At 43.7% G+C, this 26,330-nt stretch overlaps 1 protein-coding gene across 1 annotated transcript in view; it reads right to left on the bottom strand.

Moving 5' to 3' along the window:
- Positions 1-727: 727 nt before the first annotated feature.
- Positions 728-26,330, bottom strand: part of LOC147215419 (thyroid hormone receptor alpha-B-like) — a 92,209-nt gene continuing 66,606 nt past the window's right edge. The window contains 9 exon segments of the mRNA XM_086140141.1: positions 728-1,114; positions 2,334-2,457; positions 2,459-2,593; positions 3,535-3,681; positions 6,960-7,165; positions 7,249-7,396; positions 8,828-8,928; positions 11,479-11,540; positions 21,762-22,027. Of these exon segments, the coding sequence (XP_085996267.1) occupies positions 864-1,114; positions 2,334-2,457; positions 2,459-2,593; positions 3,535-3,681; positions 6,960-7,165; positions 7,249-7,396; positions 8,828-8,928; positions 11,479-11,540; positions 21,762-21,817 (1,230 nt within the window). The 5' untranslated portion in view covers positions 21,818-22,027 and the 3' untranslated portion in view covers positions 728-863.

The raw sequence follows: 26,330 nt of genomic DNA on the forward strand, positions 1-26,330 counted from the left end.
GTGTGTGTGTGTGTGTGTGTGTGTTGTAACCCCCCCCTCCCCTCCCCTGCGTTCACTAACCCCCCCCCCGCACCCTACGCGCAAGTATCGTCCGCCGCCGTCTCCCACGGTTACGGCGTGGAGGCGGGACTCCGGACGCCGGTAATACTGAGAGGTGCGGCTCCGGGCGGAGAGGTCAGAAAAAAATAAAAAATAAAAAATAAAATAAAAATAAAAATAAAAAAAAACACAGGGGGGAGGGGGAGGGGGTTGACCTTTGACCCCTCCCCCTTTAACCCCCCTACAACACACACACGCTCTTCAAAAAAAGGAACTGAGGTGGAACAGGCTGTGTGTGTGTGTGTGTAGTGTGACTTTATATATATATATATATGTATATATATATATGTCTTGGCAAATGGCTACGACTTTCGCTATATATATATATATATAAGACATCATGCTCAGACAGAAGGGCCCCCACCCTCCTCTCCACCACCCCAGCCTCGGAGATCTTCACCCAGGAGAAGCAGGAGGAAGAGGAGAAGCGGAAAAAACGACAACAAAATTTAAAAAAAAAAAAAAAAAAAAAACAATAAACAAACACGCTGTAAAAAAAAAAAAAAAAAAAAAAAAAAGAAGAAGAAGAAGAAGAAGAATCCTCTGTTTGACTCCTCCTCCTTCTCCTGCTGGTGTGTGTGCGTGCATGTGTGTGTGTGGGTGTGTGTGTGTGTGTGTGTGTGTCATCGTCGTTTTTTCCAGTTTTGTTTGTTTTCTAAAAACCACTGTAAAACACATGGTAGTGGAGATGGCAGGGGGGAGGAACCATGGAGGAACCTCCTCCTCCTCCTCCTCGTCCTCCTCCTTCTCCAGCCCACCGGCGCTCACACCTCCTGGTCCTCGAAGACCTCCAGGAAGAGCGGCGGGAAGAGCTCGTTGGGACACTCCACCTTCATGTGCAGGAAGCGGCTGGCGTGGCACGCCCCGATCATCCGCAGGTCCGTCACCTTCATCAGCAGCTTGGGCCAGAAGTGGGGAATGTTGTGCTTGCGGTAGTTGATGTAGTGCTCGAACGCCAGCAGGTACGTCTCCTGGCACTTCTCGATCTTGTCCACGCAGGTCAGGCCCGAGCGGTCTGCGGTGGGCGGGAGGGGGAGAGGGGGCGGAGTCAATGTGGCGCCCGAGGGTGAGGAGGTGGAGGAGGAGGACGGCGGCGAAGGTAACTCCGGACATCATTAGGTTCAATGGGGATGTAAGGTCGTACCATCTATGGCTGAAGGGGGGGGGTAGCATTGGACTGTACCATTTGGTGACAGGTGTCGCCACATGTCAGTCTTACTTGAGTTAAAAACAGGAAGAGGAGCAGGAAGGGGGGGTCGCCAAAATGTAAAACCTGAAATTATTGCCATTAGATTCAATGGAGATGTTGGGCCGTACCATCCACAGCTGAAGGGGGGGGGCTAGCATTGGACCGTACTATTTGGTGTCGCTTGTTGCTGCATTCCAATTTTGCTGAAGTTAAAAAGAGGAAGAGGAGGAGCAGGAAGGGGGTCGCCAGAAGGTAAAACCTGAAGATCTTGGGCTGTACCATCTACAGCAGAAGGGGGGGGGGGGGGGTAGCATTGGACCGGACCATTTGGTGACGGTTGTCACCACATTTCAGTCTTACTTGAGTTAAAAACAGGAAGAGGAGCAGGAAGGAGGTCGCTAGAAGGTAAAACCTGAATTCATCAAGCATCTGGTTCAATGGAGATCTTGGGCCATACCATCTATGGCTGAAGGGGGGGGCTAGCATTGGACCGTACCATTTGGTGACAGGTGTCGCCACATTTCGGTCTGACTTGAGTTAAAAAGAGGAAGAGGAGGAGCAGGAAGGGGGTTGCTAGAAGGTGACTCCTGAATTCATCAACCATTAAATTCAATGGAGATCTTGGGCCGTACCATCTACAGCTGAGGAGGGGTGTTGGTAAGGTGGTCTAGCTGCGGACTGTACCATTAGATGTTGGGGGATGTTTCTCATCGCTAATCATCCTGCTTCTTTAAAAGTAAATCGCTCCGAGGTAATGTTAGACCGTACCATCTACAGGTGAAGGGGGGGCTTGCACAGGACTGTACCATCTACTATAAATCAACTTAATTGTCAGGCTGTACCATCTAAGCCTGGGGGGGGGGCTTAACCTGCCCTGTCAATCACAGGGTCTAGAGACATCCGGCAGTGAACCCTCGCTAGTTCCACCAGATGTGTAATAACACGGTAATAACACGGTAATAACACGGTAATAACACGGTAATAACGCCATTCCAAACGCCATCCAATCAGATTCAGGGGAAAATAAACGTCCGTCGTCGCCCACCTGAGCTCATGAGCAGCACGGCCTGCAGCAGCGCCACCTCGGTGTCGTCCAGGTTGAACTGCGCCAGGCTCTTGCCCAGGTCGAAGATGGCGTCCGACACCACGCCGAGGCCGCCGTTCTTCAGACTGCTCGCGCTTCACCGCCATCTCGCCGCTGAGCGTCAGGGTCTCGCTCTCGGGGTCGTAGCGCATGGCGGCGCGCAGCGACATGATCTCCATGCAGCAGCCCTTCAGCAGGATGATCTGGTCTTCACAAGGCAGCTGCAGGAAGAGGAAGAGGAGGTCAGACATGAAGATCCAGGAGAAATAAAAATGTGTGTGTGTGTGTGTGTGTGAGATCCGGTATAAAGCGCTGTATAAGTCATTTCAGACCGATTTAAATTTATTTGTTATTAATCCATATTTGAATGAACATTAAATGGACACGTGTGGTACAACACTATTTTTAAAAATATTTTAATTTGTTATTTTTCAAATATTTTAATTTCTTTTTCTTCATTTTTAATATTTATTATTTTATCCAAGTGACGTCGAGTGTATTCACTAACAGGATTATTGTAATGATTTGTTATACGGCTGTGATTAACATTTACATATTTCATCCTTACACACACACACACACACACACACACACACACACACACATCAACCTTCCTTCCTGCTCCCTCTGCTAGCGCTCGCTAACTAAGAGTTAAAAGAGACAAGCGGCTTCTATTCAACTTTTCACCGCCGTCATCCATCACAAACACACACACACACACACACACACACACACACACACACACACACAACCCCAACAGGCTGGTAATTATCCAATCACAGGTTTGATTACAAACAGCCGTGACACGGTGAACATGCTAATTGGAGCTCTGATTATTGTTCCCATCAATTCAGCAGCATTTATATTAATATATACATATAGACATATAAATATATGCATATCTATGGCTCTATTTATATATACATATAAATTACTTTTATTCCAGGTTGTCGTCTACATAGAAACACAGTTCACAGAATCCGCTTCCTGTTCTAAACGAATCACGAGGGGGCTCTGGGTCCGTCGCCATGGCAACAAACTGCACCCAGTTGGATATTATTCCAAAAAAAAAAAAAAAAAAAAAAAAAAAAAATGTTTAAATGTCATCTTTCACCGCACAACGGAAACACACACACACACACACACACACACACACACTCACCTCCGAGAACATGGGCAGTTTTTTGGCAAAGTCGACCACGCGTGTGATGGCAGGAGTGATGATCTTGGTGAACTCGCTGAAGGCCTCCAGGTCCACCTTGTCTCCGTCCGACGTCGGGGCGACCGGGGATTGGCCGATTTTTTCTGGCTGCGGGGGGGGGGGGGGGGGGGGGGGGGGGGAGACAGGAAGCCAAAAGTGGTTACCGGGGCGACGGAGGGGGGTCAGCTGGGGGCGAGATCCTGGAATCGCTTCGGAGTCCATTTGGAATCCGTAGCATGGGTTACCGTGGCGACGAGGCAGATCTTTTCGCTTACTGAGAGCGACGGGAAAAAAAAAAAACCAAAACAAAAACAAACAGGAAGCTCTTTTATTGATTTCTTCTCAAGGCCGAGGACGACGCTTTCAAGGAACACGGGAATTGTGAGCGGGGGTAAATATTATGAGGCTAACGGGTGAAAACACACACCGCCGCTCGTTACCATCCCCGCAATTACTGTCGCCGCAATTACCCTTCATTGTATCTGAGGACACACACACACACACACACACACACACACAGACAGACAGAGACAAAACCAAAGAAGCGCTGAAAGCATGTTTACAGTTTCCATGGCGCTAATGTTGCTAACCTCGCTAGCGTTTCTAACCTTGCTTGCCATGCTAACCTTGCTAACGCGCGCCCCGGTCACATGACCTTCTGTAGTCTTTTAAAGGTTTTGTTTTTATAACGTCAGCAGCGGACTGGCCAGGAGGTGGAGGTGGACCTGGAAGGTCCTGGACCACAACACGTTCTTGCATTCACCATCACTGGGACACCGGAGCCAATCACAGGGGGCGAGGGGCGGGGCTTAACCTAGACGGTCAACTGTCAATCATTTTGGAACAACCTTCAACATAGACAAACTGGAGAAAACGCAGGAAAAAAAATAACCAACAAATCACGGCATTTGTAGTAAGCGCTTAAAAACACTTGTGACTGTGAAACAACTATGTAATAACTGTGTAATAACATGTAATAACTGTGTAATAACGGCCCAGCGGGGAAGATGGCCGACGAATACATTTTCCATCTCAATTTTCGAAACGGAAAAGAAGCACACCTGCAAAAACACTGCACGGAATGTTGAATTTCTAGCCGTTTATTTAATTTATTTACTTGTTTATATTTTTTAACCGGAAAAAAAGACCCAGTTGAACCGAATGAATTCCGTTCGCTTTCCGTCGAGGTATCGGATGACGTCGTGTTATTACACAATGTTTTGTTGCAGTCCCTCAGCGTTTGTGTTTTATTATTAAAATAAAAAAAAAAAGTCGGTCACATTCCTGCATGCTGTCTTTCCAGCGGGTTGAACATAAATATTTTTTTTTTATTTTCCTGGCCGCTTCCCCGCTGGACCGCCATCGATTGGACAATCGCTGTTTTGTAAACACAGCCTTGGTTTTTTCGACGCCGGCGCCGCGACAAATAAAGACGGACGGATGAAAGTCTGGAAAAAAAAATACTTTCCTGGGATCTCTGGAAGACATTTATTAGGATTTAAAAGAGATACAATGATAAAATGTAGCTGAATAACATTGTAATAACAGCTTATTACAATGTCACTACACTGTAATAACATTTTTTAAATTAAAAATCAAAGCCTTTCATTTTTTCTATACTTATATATTCATATCAGCAGAATCTGAATTCCTTTATTGTTGCATGAATAAAATATATATAAAACTAAAGATTTCTATGATTAATTATTATATATGTATTGTAGAGCCTGAAGTTAACTTCGCTATAATTTAAAAAAAAAATTATTAAATGAAAGATTTACTGACCTTTGAACATTTTAAATAAATGCATAACTTACTTTTATTTTAGTTTATTTTTGAACATTTTAAATCAACATTTTAAATTTTTGAACATTTCAAATAAAGGCATTACTTATTTTTTTTAATTTATTTTCGTGATAAACACACACACTCCTGACATCCGGCACCAGTAAACAGCGTCTCTCTTAGCCTGGCTTAGCCTAGCTTAGCACGAAGCTCAGGCATGGGACATCTGGGTCATGTGACCTCGTCCCCGTCCTACATACAGACGTATTATGGGATGGAGCTGGAGCAAAGAGACAAAACAAGTTCCTGTAAAAAGTGAGTCTTTCTCTGGGATTTAAAAATCCTTGTGTTACAGTAAATAAAACTCATTAGTACAGGAAACACACACACACACACACAAACACACACCTCCAGTCGTTCCACACAGTTCCTTGGCTAACCCCCCCCCCCCCCCCCCTTTCCCACCACACCCGACCACATCCTCCCTGTTGCCAGGCAACCGGCTTCACAATGCCTACCATTAAGCTATAAGTGCTTTCACCCTTCATTATTTCTGCCATTTACCACCAATCCTCCACCTCGGTGACCCTCTTTTATTTCTTCGGGACGGCATCAGCGGGGGGGGCGGAGCTAAGACGGCGGCGAAAACCGTGATGGTCGGGAAACGGAAGAATCCATAATTAGCCCCCTCCCCCCCAAACTCAGGCTGTTTGGTACGGTCCGCTTAAAAGGCGTAAATACAGTGGACCCTCACTACTTCGCTGTTTTTTTTGTAATTTGATTTATTCGATAAATTTGCTAAATCTTGCGATTTAGTGTTTTTTTTTTTTTTTGCAGTATTTGAACATTTTTTCCAGATGAAATATTCATATTCTAGCCTAAGAAGAAAAAAAAAAAGAGTAAAAAATACAGTAAAATCAAACTAAAAATCATTTTATAAAAAATATAAAATATCAGATCTCCTTCGCGAAACAAATTTACCCGGCACGGCGAACTCTCGCTCCATCGTACCAACGCAAGATTTCATAACATTGGCTTTGTAGATCCATACTTGGAGTGCTATCGGCCAAGCATACATGTCTTGCTCCACTTCGCATAAGCGTGAATACTCAGTCCACTTTTGTAACTCGATTGATCAGAAAAGAAACAGAGGCAGAGACCGCCTGTAACGATGTTTCTGAAAAAAAAAAAAGAAAAACGCTAGTAAAGCATACGCCTGCATCTTCCCCAGAAGAGTTTGAAGACAGTGTACCGTCCAATGAGACACCGTTGTGCAAAGGGTCAAGTGAGGCTTGTGAGGGTTAATAAATCTGTAAACACCATCGTAATGATCACGTCTCTACTTCGCCGCAATTCGCTTTGGCACGTAACTCCCGCGAAAAGTTGGGCTATCATTTCCTTCCTCACAATAACTGCTAATGCTAATGCCGCAAGCTAACATCAATGTCACGCCGGTGTTAGCCGGTAGCTGCGGCCCGTAACTCCCGCGAAAAGTTGGGCTATCATTTCCTATCACAATAACTGCAAATGCTAATGCCGCAAGCTAACCTCGATGTCACGCCGGTAGCTGCAGCCTTTAGCAAACATGGCGGCTTCCCTACCAGGAATTTGCGCTTCTGCTTCCACTGCGCGCCCTGGGCGTTGGTGTGGCGGTGGGCCTCCGTCACCATGTGGATCAGCTCCCACTCGGACGCCGTGGGTTCCGGACGGTTCTGCAGCGACTTCACCATCTCCTCCTTCTTGCGCCGCTCGCGGTTCTCCTCGATAAGGCGCCGCTTGGCCACGCGCTTTGAGTCGTCCAGCACCACTGGATGGGTGGACGGAGGCGGGGTCAGGGCGAATAAAAAGGGCGGCGGCGGCGGCGTGAGGGGAGGGGGCGGAGTCACTTACGGTCCATGGCCATTCCCACGGCGATGCACTTCTTGAAGCGGCACAGCTGGCACTGGTTGCGCGTGATCTTGTCGATGATGCAGCAGCCATCGTACTTGCAGGAGTAGGTCGGGTGGAGGTTCTTCTGGATGGTGCGGCGGAAGAAGCCCTACACACACACACACACACACGTGAGTAAGTGTGTGTTCCCCGTCACCTTGGACGAAATCCTGCCGCCGGCGTCGTCACCCGAACGCATCGTGTTAGAACAGGTGGGCAAGTTTTGCTAATTAATTAGATTAAATGGATTAATTTGCAATTAAACAGACAATTTTTAGTGTCTTGCTAACTATGCTAACCTTGCTAACGCGCGTCCCAGTCACGTGTTTTTCTTTATGCTTCTTTTAAAGTTTTTTTTTTAATAACTTTTTTACATGATAATTATAGTGCGATTGCAACTGCGATCAATTATCAATCAATTATTATTATTATTATTATTGTTATTATTATCAATCAATCATCAATCAATTATTTTTGAAGAAGAAAACATTTCGCGTCCCCGGCAAATAATATCATTTGTCTATAAAATTGCTTCTGCACAACATCGAATCCTTAAAAAGGCAATAGAGATCAACCTGCAAGAAAAAAATAACTTTATTTTTTTAAAAACTTAAACAGAAAAGATTTAAAATGCATCAATCTGCCTGAAATTCTAAAATAAATATCTATTTAAACTATAAACATTTTTTCGACCGATTGAACTATTTTATACTGAAAAATAAAATTAAGCAAATAAATAAAATTGCTAAGCTAAAAGTTGGTCGCTACCCCAGGAAATGCTTATTCTGCAATAAAAATAATTGAAATGATAGACAAATTAAAAAAGATTACCTCAGTATAAAACCACAGCAAAGGTGACCATTCAACTTGAATGGCTTTATTGCAAAATAAATACATTTACATTTAAATCTAAAGTTTTTACCAAATCACTCTTTCAATTTTGAATACATCACTTTAAACTAGTTCCTGCGCTACTTCACATTGCCACTTTGCTCATTATTTATTCCTCTATATTGGTAAATATTATATCTTATGATTTTAAGATTATATCTTATACTTTTACACTTCAGAGTTCATTTTTATTATTGTTTTAAGTATATTTTTTAGCTTGTCTTGCTGCTGATACAAAAACAATTTCCCAAGCGTGAGATTATAAAAGTGCATCTTATCTCATTTGTTGCAATATAAAATGAGAAAAAAAAACCCACATAAAATTTAAACACATTTAAAAATTTAAAACATTCCATATTAATTACTATTAAATACGCAATATGAACTTCAAAATTCAAAACGTGAACAGGAAAACAAGACGAACAGACGCCTACGGACGCCCTTGCACTCTGATTGGACGATACATTCGGTACTAAATTCTGATTGGACGATACATTCAGTACTGCATTCTGATTGGATGATACATTCAGAGGCAGGAGGTAGAATGGGATTTTAAAAATTCCCACCTCAGACTGCCCTGACGAGTGTATGTGTGCGTGTGTGTGTGTGTGTGTGTGTGTGTGTGTGTGTGTGTGTGTGTCGGACGCACCTTGCAGCCCTCGCAGGTAATGCAGCGGTAGTGGTAGCCCGTGGCCTTGTCGCCACACACCACGCATGGCTCATCCTTCTCCAGGTAGCTGGGGATGTACCCTGGGGGGGAGTAGGGCGTGGTTAGAAAAACAACACACACACACACACACACACACACACACACACACAGTGACACACATGTGTGCGCGCATGGTGTTTTGCTGCAGTGCTTAAGATGGCGTCATGGCGTGATTAGTCATTTAATTCGAATTGTGTGGAAAAAAAATCTTGCAAAAAGAAAAGAAAAAAAAAATGATTTCAATCGATTCATTCTGTTTTCTTTCTTTTTTTTTTTTTAAATGGCTTTTTTTTTGTAGCATGATTGAATAATGGTATAATTGTGAATGTTCCGGACTGAATGTACTGAATGGAAAGGTAATTTGATTATGATCTATTATTAGACAGGGCGTGTGTGTGTGTGTGTGTGTGGGTGTGTGTGTTCCAGAAACCCATGACCGCTGGGATGCAAAGACAGAAAAAAAAAAAAAAAAACGATATTCAAATGACATAAAAAATGGCAATAAATAGTTCTTATAATAAAACCGTATTTTTTAATTTCAATAAATGACTTTAAAATTTAAACAATGTATTTAATCTTTTTTTTTGCTTTATAACAACGCCAGGTTTTATTTCCCCCTCTGGACAATTCTGATATGATTCATTTTTCCCATATTAAGATGCTGTATAATCACATTCATAAACATGAAATATCATGTATTACCATGTAATAACATGTAATAACATGTAATAACATGTATTAACATGTTATTTCATGTAAAAACCAAATCTTTCTTCTTGTTTGACCTTTTCGTGTTCTGGGTCGGGGGTTAAAAATCTTTCCATGCAAGTGGGCGAGTCCGCTGACACGCACACACACACACACACACACACACTGATCTCTGCCCTCTCAATGTATGTGTGTGTGTGAAGACATGCCTCATGTTAATGTGTATGTGTGTGTGTGTTTGTGTGTGTGTGTGCATACCAAGACGTGGCGAGAGCTGTGACTGGCAGTGTCAGTTGAGCTCTGCGCCTTTTGGCTTTGTTTCAGATTTCAGAGGGGGGGTTGAGGGGGAAGCATGGAGATGATGGAGAAAAGAAAAAAAAGACTATGGAGAGAGGAAGAGAAGAAGAAGCACGGATGTGGAAGCGTGGAAATTTTCCCTTGTTTGGATTAAAAACGTCGTGTTTGAAATGAATCACCTCACGATTCATTTGAACGCATTAACGAATCACCATCCAAACGCACGCTCGTCCCCGAACGAACGATTCATTCGCCTTTTTTTTTTTTTTTTTTTTTAAATCGACGGGCGATCGGCTCCCAACCGAGCCGTCCGAAATAGAAAAAAAAAAAGAAGAAAAAAAATAGAAAGAGGAAAATTAATAACAGTCTCGCTTGATGATTACTGAGAAATAAAATCAATTAATTTGCTTTTAATTCCCCCTCGTTTTAATTAAATCCCATTGATTTCCATAAATCCACATCTGATCCCGAAAAGTAAATATCTGCGTTGATTAAAAGACAGGGTGGAGAGTGGGGGGGGGGGGGATAATCCCCGGGAAGAAAAGTTTTTTTTTTTTAAGGGTGGAGGAGGAGGAGGAAGGGAAGGATGTGAGATAAGGATCATGTTGGCAGGAAAGGAATCCAGATCCAGGCTCTGCAGAGATGCTGGATGTTTGGAAGCTCAGCCCAAAATCAATACCGCTGCAGATCTGCCCCCCTTCCTCGCCGCCGCAGAGATACAGCAGCGAGGTCAAGATCCGCAGGTTTGTTTTTGTCTTTTTTTTTTTTTTTTTTAAACTGCTGGTTAAACTAGCGGTTGTGTGAGACGTGGGGGATTTAGGTGTGGAAAGTACAGTCGGTCCCTGAAGGGATCATAAGAAGGGATATATGTGTGTGTGTGTGTGTGTGTGTGTGTGTGTGCAAGCATACTCCTTGGAAAAAATCCAATATAATTAGTAAACAAATAAATACTAAAATAAATAAAAAAATAATGTTTACTTCTGCTCACTGCTTTTTTATTTATTCATATATTGTCAATTTTTTCATACATTTATAGAAACGTATTAACCTAAATATACATTTTTTTTAAAATAAATCTAATTTTACTTTTTAATTCAAATTCTTTCTTTTCCACTCTCTTATTTCCCCACTGTGGTACGATTAAAGGAATATTCTATTCTTCTAGTCTCATCATAAATTATTCATTATTGATTATTAAATTTATAAACTTTATTAAATAATTTAATGTATTCATCATTATACTGAACTAATTAACAGAGAACTGTAGAGAAAACAAACAAAACAAAATTTCACTACATTTTACTGCCTCCAAGTATTTGTGAAAAAAATAAAAGTACTTCCCTGTTTTTTTTTTTTTTTTTTTTTTTTTAATTTTTAATCATCGATTTTAATTGACCCTTTTCTTTCAGACAAATAATCAGGACGTAGGTGGAGGTGGAACTGCACTTTCCTGCAGTCCTTGAACGTCACATTTCATGCATTTCATGCACATTTCATGCCGTCCCTCTGGCGTCTGACCCCGCCTGTCAATCACGCGACGGGTCGACCGCCGCTACTTCCTGTGGCGTGCACGGTTAGCCACTCACCAGTCATACTCTTCACCGAACATTGGCTGTTCTTCCTCTTCCTCTTCGGGCCATTGAGCCACCTGGGAAGGAAGGATGGGGAGAAAAGAGAAGTAAATTAAAGAGTAAACAAAAAACAAACAAACAGCCATTTAGGTTCTTTAGCGTTAGCTTACAGGAGCTAACAAACACCAAAACAAAAAAACATGACATTGCTATTAGCCACATTTCAAATGCAAAATAGGTTTTTAGCATCGATTAGCCACGCTATTTAGCCTCACACCTAACATTTGCTTGCCCTTTACCCCTGGATTTGCGCTACGTTTTGATTTACGGCGTCGGCTAGTTTACAATTGCGAGGCGGCAGCGTCGCTAATGTTCGGCAAAATTAGCGTTTTAAAGTCATACTTGCCCACCGTCTGCTAGCTTAGCGGAGGGAAATCTACATAACAAACAAGATTAGGCACCATTTGTAATTCCACACTTTTGCCACTTATATTATTAGCATCGACGCCAACACCTGCTGAGGTGCTAGGCTAGGCTAGGCTAAACTAGCCGTATGGGGCGCTGTCTTCGCTGGATTACCACCTGGGGTTTTATTCTGTCACGTTTTCACTTCACCTCTTTTTATTTTTAAAGTTTACGCCAACAATAAACGAATTCTGGGCTAACAAACACGTGAGTGAATCCCTTTGGGTTATCACACCTCGCCTCCCCTTCCGACCGCATGGTACCTCCCACAACCCCCCCTCCCCCCCCCGCCTTTCCCGCGAGAATGGTTCGCTCCTTAGCGCTGTGTCGAAGCGGAAAAGCTAATTAACGCCAACAAACAGCGGGAGAAAACCAAATAAATCCAAATGGATTTATGAAGAGGCGGGCGGGGGTGCAGGGGGGGGCAATTAGAGCGGCAATAGAGCTTCAATTATTAGATGACACCCCACGGGAGGGGACGGGGGGGCAAACAGAGGGGGGTAGAACAACAGCGGTGGGGCTAATGCTCGCGAAGCCCGACGGATACACAGCAGGAAACCCTGCTCAGGATGTGTGTGTGTGTGTGTGTGTGTGTGGGGGGGGGTCCAATTCCTTAAACAGCGCCAAAATGAGTAGCGGAGGAGAGGTTAGCGGTTCGATTCCCTCGGCCCTTCTCATTGGTCAGAAGGTGACGGAGTGGACCGTACCATCCATCTTCCTAGAATGATGTTTTTTTTTTCATCCTGGAGTGGCCATCTGCCGCGGCGACGGTGAGGTCATACATCACACACACACACACACACACACACACACACACACACACTGAGCCTGGAGCCACCAGTCATTACGGCGCCTAAAGCCCCGCCCCCTCCACGCCGGAAGGAACCATTTTCCAATTTCCAACTCCCAACCGACGAGTCCAGTAGGAGAGTTAATTGAGGCGCCCCCCCCCCCCCCCCACCAAATATTCCATATGGTGCCGCGCTAAGCTCCTCGGACGCCGCCGACTTGATTTATCGTCAGACTTTCCGATGGGACCTCATCGATCACGGCCGTACCATTTCCCCGTCAACGGGGACGGGATGTGGGAAGAACTATAGTGGCGGATGGGAAGATTTTACCCCCCCAAAAGCCGCGCAGGGGGTGCGACGGCGCTCGTCAATCACGAATTCTTGGCAAATCTGGGGCGTGCATATTTTACATCTGCAGGCGGGGTGTGGCAGGTGGAGGATTAGAACCCGCCATGGCCGCTCCGGAGAGGTTAGCATCTCTGACAGCCGCTAAAGACAAACAGCAAAGCGGATGACAAACAATAACAAACAATAACGCTCCGCTAGCTTTACGCGCCGCTCCGCTATCCAAACACTTCGATTGCACTCGTCTCTATTTCCAAGCAGGTGTTTGATGCAGGACGAGCGGTGGCGGCGGCGGCGGCGAGGGAGCGCGCTCCTGAAATCACATTACAAATCTCTAACTGCTGGTGGGGCTTCTGTTAGCGGCTAATGAACCCCCGAAATAGCGCTAATGGAAATACCCACGGCCTCGCAGTCCGTAATGAGACTACCCGTGTTTTTGGCAAGGCTTCATTAGGTCTTTAAATAAAAGAATAAAAAAAAAAAAAAAGGCATCGTGCCGCGATGTCAGGCTACATTCTGGACCGACCTCCGCAGGCTAACTGCTAATCGCTAACAGTTTACTGTCTGCGTGTACGCTTTGGTGTCAAAACTAGAAGAAAAAGGCTAGAGTTGTAACAGTTAATGACGTGACTGAGCACAAACACACACACACATGCACGCACACACACACACACACACACACACACACACACACACACACACTCACACCTTGAGTATCTGGAGTGAGGGGCTATCATAATATCACTACTATTCCTACAACTACTACTACAAATAAGAAAAACAACAACAACAATAACAATAATAATAATAATAAATAAAAATAAGAATAAGAACAACTTTATTTATCCCGAAGGAAATTGTTGTGCCACAGTTTCAAGTAAAACATAACAATGATGAATAAAAGTAGGAAATTGTATAAACAGTAAAGAAAGGGTGGAGAGTAAGTAATACAAATAAAACTATAAAGTGTCAAAGTCGAGGTTAAAACATATTTGTGAAGTACTTTTATATGATTATATACAGTATATTTGTAGGATCAGAATGAACTGGAGTCTGACAGGAAACGACCGATTTTTTTTAAAAATTGCCAAAAATAAAAGCTTGAAAGAAACACTTCAATAAACAGGATTAGAATTAATGGGGTTTTAATTTCATTATTTTCTTTGTTGTTTTTTTTTTTTTTTTTACTTGAATCCTTGTCTCTTAATTATCCCAACACTCGTTCCGGCTCATTTGAAAAAAATAAATAAAATAAGAACATTAATCAAGAGACGATTTCTGGACACAGATGATTTCTTTTTATATTACTCACTCTTCTTATTGTTTTTCTAATTGCTTGTTTCTAATCTTTATTCCTTTTTTTAAGGCTCTCCCTGCCATTAATTTCTACGCGTGTAATTCTAGTTGTATAAACCTCGTTTGTTATTTCAATCCCGCCTAATTTGCTCATTTCTGGCCTCACTTTGACATTTTATTTAGCTTTTTTGCCACCAGAAGCAGAAATGATGATTAGCGCTGTCGCAGCTGCTGACCAAAGCACAAGCTGGGAATGCTAGGCTACGCTAAGGTAGCACCGAATGCTATTTTGTGTCTTCAACAAATGATCAGACGTCTTGACAACACACTCACACACATTTTGCAGGATTATAAAACACTCACATCCCTGTATATGCACACACACACACACATATGCAGTAGTTTATTTAGGATAGCTGCAGCTTCAAAAACATTGTACGAACAAAATATTCATGCTAAATGAAGAAAATTTGTTTAGCATTTGTTCAAGTACAGCTGCTAACGGGTTGCTAGCCGCTAGCTGGGAAACGGCGGTTGCTATGCGGCATCCGTCGTGCACCTGAACGCCTCGTTTTTTTGTGCTTTAACAAATTCGAGGAAACGCTATGCAAGCCTTCGTCTGCGTAGAAAAGTAGTTTTTTGTTTTTGTAGACTTTCCTGCACCAAAAGCTTTCATTTTAGCGGGTCAGGAACAAATCCATCCATTGATTCTTCCAGGAAAGATTAGTTCTGTTCATGGAAATTTAGTATTTTTATAAATATTGGATGTTTTTAATCTCTATATATGGTGCAAAGCAAGCAAAGGTGTGGCCACTTAGTGCAAACACAAGCTGACGGAGCCATGATCAAATATTTTAAATGGAATGCGAGCCCGTGCAGGTCGGGGCAGGAACCTGCAATGCTGCCGCCGCCGCCGCCGCCGCCGCTAGCACATTTCCATTCACACCTCTGGCGGTATATGGGTTGCAACACGGCTCTGAATATGTAGCTCCCCATTCGCGGCGGCGCCGCCACCTACCACGTAACATGAGCCGGCGCCGACCCACATGCGGAAACCCGCACCTGCAAAAGTGACGGATCGAACCATTCAGAGCCAAGAGGGGAAAGGGGTCGCTTCATTAATAACCAACTGAATCGAATACAGCTAATTCATATGGTGGTTGTTTACCCGTGCTAGCTAGCGTGGCTAGCCCCGAAGCGCGCTCCCGCTTCTTGCCACACAGCGGCGCCGTGCGCCCGGCTTTGCCTCCGGCGGGGCGACTTAAAAAAACAAAAACTCACACTGAAGACCAGTTAGCATTAGCGCTACGGCTAACACTTTCTCCAATTATAAATCATGAATCACGTGTCGGGCCGGGAAAACTTGATTGAAAGTTTTTGTCGGGCTTCCACACACACACACTCACACAGAAACACACACACACACACACACACTCACACAGAAACACACACTAACACAAACCGTGCAAATATCAGTGCGTGCATAGAGATGTCTTACATGCATTGATATAAAAGATCCCATTATTTCCTCTCTTTTCTTTTGAAGAAATGACAACAATGCAACTCTCTCTCCGTCTCTCACTCTCTCTTTCACTCTTTTTCACCCCCCCTCTCTTTTTACCCCCCCACCCCTCCTCTACAGGTGAAACCTGCTCTGACAGCAAGTGTTCCCAAGAAGCAGCTCTTCCATCAGCCGTCCAGAAGAACCCCCCCCCAGAGAAATAACCCAGATCTTCCCCTCAGACGGATTCGAAAAAAAGCGTTGCCGTGGCGACGTCCGTTCGCCCCGCAAGTAAAAAACAACAACAACAACAAAAACAAAAAAAACAAGAGTGCGCCGACACTCGTTTGAATGTTAAACCCACTCCGAGGAGGGCCTCGGGAGGGGAGGAGGGGGTTAACACACACACACACACACACACACACACACACACACACACACGGACCTGGAACAGCGCTGGGTGTCACCGGGAAAGTGGCGGCAAGGCGGTGGGACTTACAGAGCGGAGCCGGTGACGCAGCGGGGCTGTAAAATATGCATGTCGGAGGACCGAACTGCCAGCGGAGCCGACGAGCCGCCGCACATGATTAGTGGTGGTAAATAAACGGCGGCCCCGCCTCCTCCCCCCCATGAGGCCCCGCCCCCCGACGGACGCGATTGGCCCTTAACCTGCAGGCCGACGAGGCGGGCAGCCGGGCAAAATAACTAAAAATAAATAAAAAAGATAAAAATATCAGAGTGGACAATTATTACTTCCGAACCCCCCCCCCTCCCGCTTGGTTTGTTCCAACATTTGGTTTATTCCAAAAAATTGTTTTTTTCTGTTTTCTCTAGCTGTACATGCTGTGTGCAGACATGCACACACACACACACACACACACACATCAAACAGGAAAAAAATGTTAATTTTTTTTTCTCCCCTCTAGCCATACATGCTGGGTGCAGACACACACACACACACACACAAAAAAAAAAAATTTTCTACCCTCCCTGGCTGTGACTGCTGTGTGCAGACACACACATACACACTAAAATGTTTGTCTAGCCTTTCTAGCCATACATGATGTATGCAGATACACACACACACAGACAAGCACACACCCAAAAAAATTAGTTTTCTTCCTTTCTTCTACCGCTGTGCATGCTGTGCACACACACACACACACACACACACACGCACGAAACAAAAACAAATATTTTTTTTGACACCCTGGCAGTGACTGCCATGTGCAGACAAACACACACACAGACACAAGCACACACAAAAAAAAGGTCATTTTTTTTCTATCCTCTTGAGTCACACACACACACACACACACACATAAATAAACCAAAAAATATATATTTTTTTTCTATCCTCTGTGGACGCCACTGCTGTGTGCAGACACACACACACCAAAAAAATGTAAATTTTTTCTATCCTCTAGTCATGAATGCTTTGCGCGCACACACACACACACACACACACACACACACACACTGAAGTAAAATCTAATAATTTTTCCTATCCTTTCTTGCCTCTCTAGGTGTTCATGCTGTGTGCAGACACACACACACACACACACACACACACACACACATCATTCTCCTAGTGTTTTCCCGGTGTGGCTGCAGGGTTTGCTGCACACAATTGCTAAAGCACATAAAGAAGAACTGTGTGATATTTTTGCAACTTAAATAAGTGAAACGAGTCAAGAACTAACGTACGTCAAGTTTCCCAAACATCTCGAAGCGGAACGGACGAAACCGTTCGCTAAAAGGTAATGGCTCCGCCCCCTTTTTGCGCCAACGCTCACCTGGGCGCCGTTTCGCGGTGACCCTTATCGTGACCGCGAGGAAGGCGGAGCTTAAAGGGACGGGCGGAGCCTGACAAATGGACTTTTATATCCATATCGGGGAGGGGGTCGCGGGGGGCGGGGGGGTGAATGGCGGCCCCTGTCCGATGCGTGGCGGCCACAGAGGGCTATTGTTCGCGTGTATGCTAAAGGCGTACAGCTGGGCGGGCGCCATCCTATACGTCCCGCGCTAATGGACACTTTGTTCCGATGCCGTCCAAGTCACAGGCCCGGCCTGTGAGGGGAAAACAACACGTGTGTGTGTGTGTGTGTGTGTGTGTGTGTGTGTGTGTGTGCGCGATTGCATGGGTTCAAGTGAAAAAGAAAAAAAAAACGCTCCTGCACAGCTTTGACCTTCAGCGACGGCGGATTCTTGGTCATGTGACTGCACCCTCAGCGGCTCTTTGTATTTAAATATAAAATATACATGCATCATTAAATCGCATGCAGGTATTGATTTAAAACTTGATTTTTTTTTTCTTGCATCTCAGTTAGAAATCAGGGGTTGATTTCCAAAAATATATTTTTTTATACAGTTTATGTGAATAAATAAACAAAGTGACACACACTCAAATATTTCAAATATAAACTAAAATAAGACATAAACATGAAGGACAGAATAAAACATTTGACTATTTATTGCACTATAAGAAGTATTTGATTATCATTATTATTCATCCATCATCTACTGCTTATCTTATATTATTATAATTATTACTGCTATTGTTACAATTATAATATTTCATTTTTGTATTATTCTTATTATTACTATTTTAAAATAATTGTTACATTATTATCATTATTATTATGATTTGAACATTTTTATTACATTTATTACCATTATTGTTACATTATAAGATATTTTTATTTATATATTAATATAGTTATATAGTAATTATTATCATTATTATTATATACATTTTAAAATATGTATCACAATCATTATGATCATTGCTATGTAGCACCTGCTAATTTAGTTACTTTTTAATAGTGAGAATTAATACAATAACACTTATCTTATTAAAATGCAGAAGTTTAACGGTAATAATGTGAATAACAATAAAAACATGGTTCCATGTGTATCATAACATGTTATGCTTCTGCTAAAGTCGGCTGGTTCCCTGCCGCATTATTTAGCTAAGATGCTTAGCTGTGTGTTAGCACCTATGTTGACTTCGCTCAGACCATTAGCTTAGCCACTGACATGTTCACTGCTGCAGGTTCAACTTGAGATGCTTTGCATCAAGTTCCTATTAGCAGTGTGTTAGCCGCTAGGTTTACTTTGTTGAAAGCCTTAGCCTCAGTGGATGCTAGCTGTGTATTCGCTGCTAGGTTTACTTTGCAGAGAGCCTTAGCCTCAGTGGATGCTAGCTGTGTGTTACCCGCTAGGTTTACTTTGCAGAGAGCCTTAGCTTCCATGGAGGCTAGCTGTGTGTTACCCGCTAGGTTTACTTTGCAGAGAGCCTTAGCCTCAGTGGATGCTAGCTGTATGTTACCCGCTAGGTTTACTTTGCAGAGAGCCTTAGCCTCAGTGGATGCTAGCTGTATGTTACCCGCTAGGTTTACTTTGCAGAGAGCCTTAGCCTCAGTGGATGCTAGCTGTGTGTTACCCGCTAGGTTTACTTTGCAGAGAGCCTTAGCTTCCATGGAGGCTAGCTGTGTATTACCCGCTAGGTTTACTTTGCAGAGAGCCTTAGCTTCCATGGAGGCTAGCTGTGTGTTACCCGCTAGGTTTACTTTGCAGAGAGCCTTAGCCTCGGTGGATGCTAGCTGTATGTTACCCGCTAGGTTTACTTTGCAGAGAGCCTTAGCCTCAGTGGATGCTAGCTGTGTGTTAGCCGCTAGGATTACTTTGCCACCATTGCTAAGCTTTAGCTGGTGGAGGAAGAAGAGCGCCTTAAGAACTCCACTCCGATTTACATGCTAATCGGCGTGAAGTATTTTCCAGGCGTTCTCGGAGATTAGCCGTCATGCTAATTTTCGGGCGCAGGCTTCCTCTCCGTGGTCACACTTACTACTCTGATTTACTTTTGCAACTTTATGTTGGAAAAGGGGATTTTATACTTATATCACTTGGTAAATACAAGTTTGGGGTCTCATCTGCACATAGTACACATAGTACTTTACATTGTACTTCATATCCTGCTCTGTCTGTTTGTTTTGAAAGGGCTGACCGAAGATCCAGTTACTTCTTGAACAAGGTCTGGGTTCTTCCAGGAACATTTCAAGGTACTTCCAACCACTTCTTGGACAATCACCAGGTACCTCTTGGCCAACTTCTAGACGCTTCCAGAAACTTCTTGGATCGGTACTTGCGGGGAACCTCTCTGTCAATATCGGCTATAATTTACGGGTACGTCCAGATTACTTTCCAGCTACTTCTTGAATGCTATCCAGGTACTTGTTGAAGTACTTTCCCTGATTTAAAGTACTGTATGTCACAACATGCTCACCGTGCTTCCTATCCCGACTCTTCGCCACAGGGCATGTCGGTCGTCACGTTACCCACATGTTGAGCAACTTGTACCTCCGAATACCGCCCCGCCCGGGTACAACAAGTACTCGGGAGTACTATGTGTTCCCTCGGCAGGCCTCTGTGACCGAACCTGTTGCATTCTAGGCGTATAAATAAAGGTGCAGGCAAAACATACATCATTCCAGTTCCTTACGCGGGGTGGGTGCTTATTACATTGTAATAAGCATGTAATAAGCAGTGTCGTAAGCATTGTAATAGCAAGAAAGCATCATTTTCTGTTAAATTTTCCGTCGTTTTTTTTTTTTTTTTCCTGTGAGCTAATCTTCGTTTGAGCGTCGGTGTGATTTTTACTGTGCAGGAATTTTAATACCGCCGTTAGCATGAACCGCAGCTGTTGATTGATTGCTGATAATAAGGTTTATTACGGTTTATCAAGTGCACTCATGCAGGAAAACAGTGGATTGCATTTAGCGGTTCACATGTTTCTTCATTCGCCGCCAGCGGGCAGGAGGCGGAGCTTCCTTCCCGAACTTTCAATCACTCGGGGTGATTTTCATTTGAAGAAACACGTTTCGAAATTTCTTTTCTAAATCACGTTCCATAAAAAAATGATTCATGAATGAATATATGCTTGCTATTAAACATAAAATTCTCATAAAATGTAATTTTATTATTAATTCCCTACTATCAAAAATTAATTAAAAATCAAAAATATGATGAATGATTTCAGAGGAATTATTATTATTTTCACATCACATATACTCGTAATAGGAGGGAAAAAAAATCCCCACACGTTATTGATCATTCATCAGATATACATGTCCTGACCGGATTAATCAATATATCCTTGCAGGAGTTTTATTTTGAAAGGGTTCCATCCCGAGGACTCTCTGCGTTCTTCTTCTGGTGGGAATCAGGTCATCGAACCAGTTCAGGGGCAGGGTGTGTGTGTGTGTGTGTGTGTGTGTGTGAGTGTCATGAAATATGTGCAAATATGCAGCCGCTTTTATTCTCCGGGCTTCCAATTACCCCCGAGGTGCAACGCAGAGCAGCCGGTAATATTGGACACACACACACACACACACACACACACACACACACACACACACGCAAGTGCGCGACAGACTGTTGCACGGCCACCCGTCCAGCGGCGGAGCTGCTAATCTCCTGACAGGTGTCTGAAAGCGGGAGGGATCTCACACACACACACACACTAACACACACACACACACACACACAGATGGCTGAGGGTGATACGGCGCCCGACCAATCAGGCGGCGGTGCGATGGTATCAACGTCCATCTTCCTCCACGTCAAAAGTCCCCGCTAAGCAAGCGAGCTAAAACAGGAAGTGCGACGGCGAGGAACATCTGGAAGGCGCCATGTTGCGGGGAAACCCCTATCAAGAAGAAAATGGACTGTTCCGAACTTTCTGGGTCACAGCCAACGAGACCTTTGACCTCAAACCGGTGAAAACAAACACTTCCTCTCTGCAGCCACCTTGACCTTTGACCTACAACCCTGTATCCGGTGATACCAGCACGTGTGTGTGTGTGTGTGTGTGTGTGTGTGTGTGTGTGTGTGCTCACCGTTTCTCTTCTCCCTCTGCTGGGTTAGGGTCTTGCTCCTTGGGCATGTGTTCCATTCACCTTAATTCCATCCAGCGGCCAATGAGGAGAGACTGAGGCAAGCCCCGCCCTCGGATGCACGCTTGTCATTCGCCGGTCGGGATGTCGGTCAGTCCGACATGACAGGGCGGGAGGGGGGAGGGGGAGGGGGAGGGGAGGGGGGGTGGCGGCGGCGGCGGCGGCGTGGGCGGAGTCTCAGATGCACGGCGGTCCAATGGCAGGACGTTCTGGAAGAGAAAACACAGCGAGGTTTCAGAGCGGCCGGCGGGAAACTTCCTGGAAGAATTACTCCATTACTAGGGTTTAACTCAAGAATAAGAATAACAACTTTATTTATCCCGAAAGAAGTTGTGTTGGTTATAAGAGAAACATAACAATAATAAATAATAGTAGAAAATTGTATAAACAGGAAAAAAAAAAGAAATATATGAAATATAAGAAATACAAATAAACTATAAGTAAGAATAAGAATAACTTTTTTACAAGAAAAACATAAAAATAATAAATAATAGAAGAAAATTGTACAAACAGTAAAAAATGACAAAATAAAACAATAAATAAATAAATATAAGAAATATAAGAAATAGAAATAATCTTAAAAATAAGAATAAGAGCAACTTTTTTATGCCGAAGGAAATAGTTGTGCCAGAGCTACAAGAAAAACATAAAAATAAGAAATAATAGTTGAAAGTTGTATAAACAGTAAAAAAAAAAAAAGATATATAAGAAATCTAAGAAATACAAATAAACTAAAGGTACGAATACAAATAAGAACAATTTTTTTTTTAATCCCTAAGGAAAGGTGTTGTGTCAGTTACGAGAAAAACATAACAATAATAAATAATAGTAGAAAATTGTATGAACAGGAAAAAAAATAAAAAAGGGGGGGGAATAAGAAATATAAGAAATATAAGAAATACAAATAAACTATAAATAAGAATGAGAATAAGGACAACTTTTTTATGCCGAAGGAAATTGTTGTGCCAGTTACAAGAAAAACATAATAATAATAAATAATAATAGGAAATTGTATGATCAGTAAAAAAAAAAAAAAAAAAGAAATATAAGAAGTATAAGAAATACAAATAAACTATAAAGTGTCTTCAGTACCAAGTGAAAGATTAAGAGTCCACAAGTGTATGAAAAAATATTGTACAATGAAGATGAAAGCACAGTTATGGATATATATACTGATAAATTATTACAATTTACAGTACGTGGGTGATTTTTTTTTTTTTTTTAAGGTTTAAGATTTTGAGATTCCCTGCGGCAGAGGGGAATTAAAAAGTCTGATAGCCTCAGGTAGGAAAGCCTGTGGCTCGCCGCGTCGTTTGATGACGCCGGCAAGAACGTCTTCTAAGCTAAAAATAAGTCAAAAACTACATTTCCCACAATCGTGTGGCTGCAGGTGAGATTCGGTGACGCAGGAAGTGGACGTGGACAGGGACGGTTTGATGTTTTTAATAAAAAGGAGAGGCTTCACGTAAATGGAGTTTAGACATAAAGTGTATCAAACGGTGCATTTAGCAACACGTTGTAGCATTTAGCTTGTAGCCACTGAGCTAAACTAGCGTTTTTGTCCGATCCGCTAATTTGCGTCACACTCAAGGCCCGCGGGCCAAATGTTGTAACCGCGTGGTTTGGACACACACACACACACACACACACACACACACATGCGGAGTGCTAATCCCCAGTTCAGTGGCTCGGTAATCTGGAGACCAGGAGGAACGTCCTTAAGCAGGAACGATATGATTGCTTCTGCATCTGAGGGAGGGATTAAATTCAAAACAAGCCGCCGTTCGCGCACTTGCGTGTGTGTGTGTGTGTGTGTGTGTGTGTGTGTGTGTGTGTGTGTGTGTGTGTGTACATCCACTGGGATTGAGCAAAAGCAAGACATCCGTGACGCATATAAGCTAACCTCAAACAAATAATAAATAGATAAAGATAAATAAATGCAAAGTTAAGCTGTTTATAACTTGTTTGTGTGTAATTCACTGCTTATTAATGCTTATAACTCAGTAAAAAACAATTATTAAAACGTCAAGTCTTAAAGACGTTAACATGTTTGCACGTCTTTTAAATAATTAGTAGCATGATAACCTCAGGGTTATCATTAGTTGAATAAAAACAAACAAAACACACACACCCACACACACACACACTCACCTCAGCATTCCCTAATATTAAAAACAACCTTTTTTTTCAATTCAAATCAAACAAACACTGGAAGTGTGTGTGTGTGTGTGTGTGTGTGTGTGTGTGCGCCTGCACGCCATTCTTTGTCATGGGAATAATTTTTTAAAAAAAGGGTCAGACAAAGTTCACCTCTGCCGCCGCTCCGCCTTCCCCTGGCTGCGCCATTTGCGGTGTGTGTATGTGTGTGTGTGTGTGTGTGTGTGTGTGTGTGTGTGTGACTATAACGACAGTGTAATGACATAAGCTCTGCCGGCCGCCGCTAATGGAGTAGCTTTCTCAAAGGGTCCCTCGCCGCCGCGTCCCTCGCTGTTTGTTTGCGCCCAGAGAAGGGCCCTTTTGTGCGGCGCCGCTGTGTGTGCCGCCATTGTGCTACCGTGTGTGTGTGTGTGTGTGTGTGAGTGTGTGTGCCATGGTGGTAAACCAAACTATGACCCGGCAACCCGCTAGCACCGCGCACTTACGTAATCGTGTGTTCATTCATCGAGCGCGTCCAGCTGGGCTGCGGCCAATGGCGGCCGTCACAGCGGCGAGGGGCGGAGCTAACGCCCGAGGAGCTCGGCTGTCAATCACGCGCCGAGGCGCTCGCCGTCTCGTTCACACCTGCGGGTAATTTAGACGGGAGGGCGTGGTTGGACGGCCTTTTGATTGACAGCTGACCCGTCCAGGATAAACCCCGCCTCTCGGCGCAATGACACCTCACACTGGCTCCGCCCCCTTCCACTGATACCGCCATTACAAAACAAATATATGTAATTATAATTTCATTACATTTCAGTTAATGATAATATCAACTCAAACTGGGACTGAACCCGTTTTCCATTTTGCATTATTTAAATTTTTATTAAATAAAGGTTAGGATTGTGTAATAACAGTGATATTATGTTGTAATAACAGTGTTATTACAAATGAGTGAAAATAGCACCAGGGCAAAATGCATACATCTTAATGTGCTGGCGGATGAATAAGAAAAAAAAAAGCACACACACACGTAAAGGCGCACAAGCACACACACACACACACACACACACACACGGCGTTCACATTTCAGGATTTTCTGATTCACTGGTCTGAAGACGATGCGGCGGCGAAGCGGGAGTTGGACGGTTTGGACAATGATATCAACTTCATCGGCGCGTGTGTGAACACACACACACACACACACACACACACACACACACACACAGGGAGGATGAATCACATGGCTGAGCCGCATGCAGCTCCTCTCTCCTCCGGTCCAAATTCACGTTTTGCTTTTTTTTTGTTTTGTTTGTTTTTATATTTTACACAGGATGATTTTAATTGCCCCCCCACCCCCTCCGGCGGAGTTCACCTTTAATTAGCGGCTCTGCAAACACACACGGCTTCGTGCGAGGGGCTGCTCAGCGCACGCTGACGAGCTGGGAATTCATTAATCACGACCCCCGACCACCCGCGACCCCGTTTGAGGACGACGAGATCGATGGCCTCCTCGCCGTGTGTGTGTGTGTGTGTGTGTGTGTGTGCGTTGTGAAAATAGAAAAAAAAAAAAAGGGGAGACGTTCACCTGCGAATAGGATCACTGTGTGTGTGTGGAAAATGAAAAAAAAAAAGGGGGCGGGGCCTGAAGCTGACGTTAGCAGGGGTTTCACATGCTAATAGAATAACAGTGTGTGTGTGTGTGTGTGTGTGTGTGTGTGTGTGGTGACAATGAAAAAAAAAAGGGGGTGGGGCCTGAAGCTCACGTTAGCAAGGGGTTTCACATGCTAATAGGGTAACAGTGTGTGTGTAAATTATTATTATTATTATTAAAAAAAAATGGGCGTGGCCTGAACCTTAAGGTTAGGAGGTTTCACCTGCTAATACGGTCACCGTGTGTGTGTGTGTGTGTGTGTGTGTGTGTGTTTGCACATACGTGCAGGTGCACACGGGCTGGTCCAAGACGAAAACAAACAAACAAATAAAAACCCTATTACGTAACAAACGTATTGATCGCTTTGACGTCCAAGCAGCGATGAATTTACTGCGCGCGCACACACACACACACACACACACACACACACACACACACACACACACTTTGTTTTCAGCGATATCCTGTATCTGCAGCTTGCCGTTTGTGCAAACAATAAGAAATCCCTCGGTGTGTGTGTTTGTGTGTGTGTGTGTGTGTGTGTGTGTGTGTGTGTGCCCGTGAAGGACACGGGGACGTGCAGGAATGAGGGGCCGTGTCATATTATCGAGTCGTGGTGTTTTTGCTCCGCAGCGCGACACGGATCCACCCTGCCGAGGTTAGTTTTTTAGCCGCGATTAAAATTTGCTGAAAAAAGAAAAAAAAACTCCAGCCAGCAGAGA

The sequence above is a fragment of the Fistularia commersonii genome, chromosome 32 (genome assembly GCF_037954325.1).
Source record: "Fistularia commersonii isolate RoL2024-O1a breed Wild chromosome 32, RoL_Fcom_v1.0, whole genome shotgun sequence".
NCBI classification, from domain to species: Eukaryota; Metazoa; Chordata; class Actinopteri; order Syngnathiformes; family Fistulariidae; genus Fistularia; species Fistularia commersonii.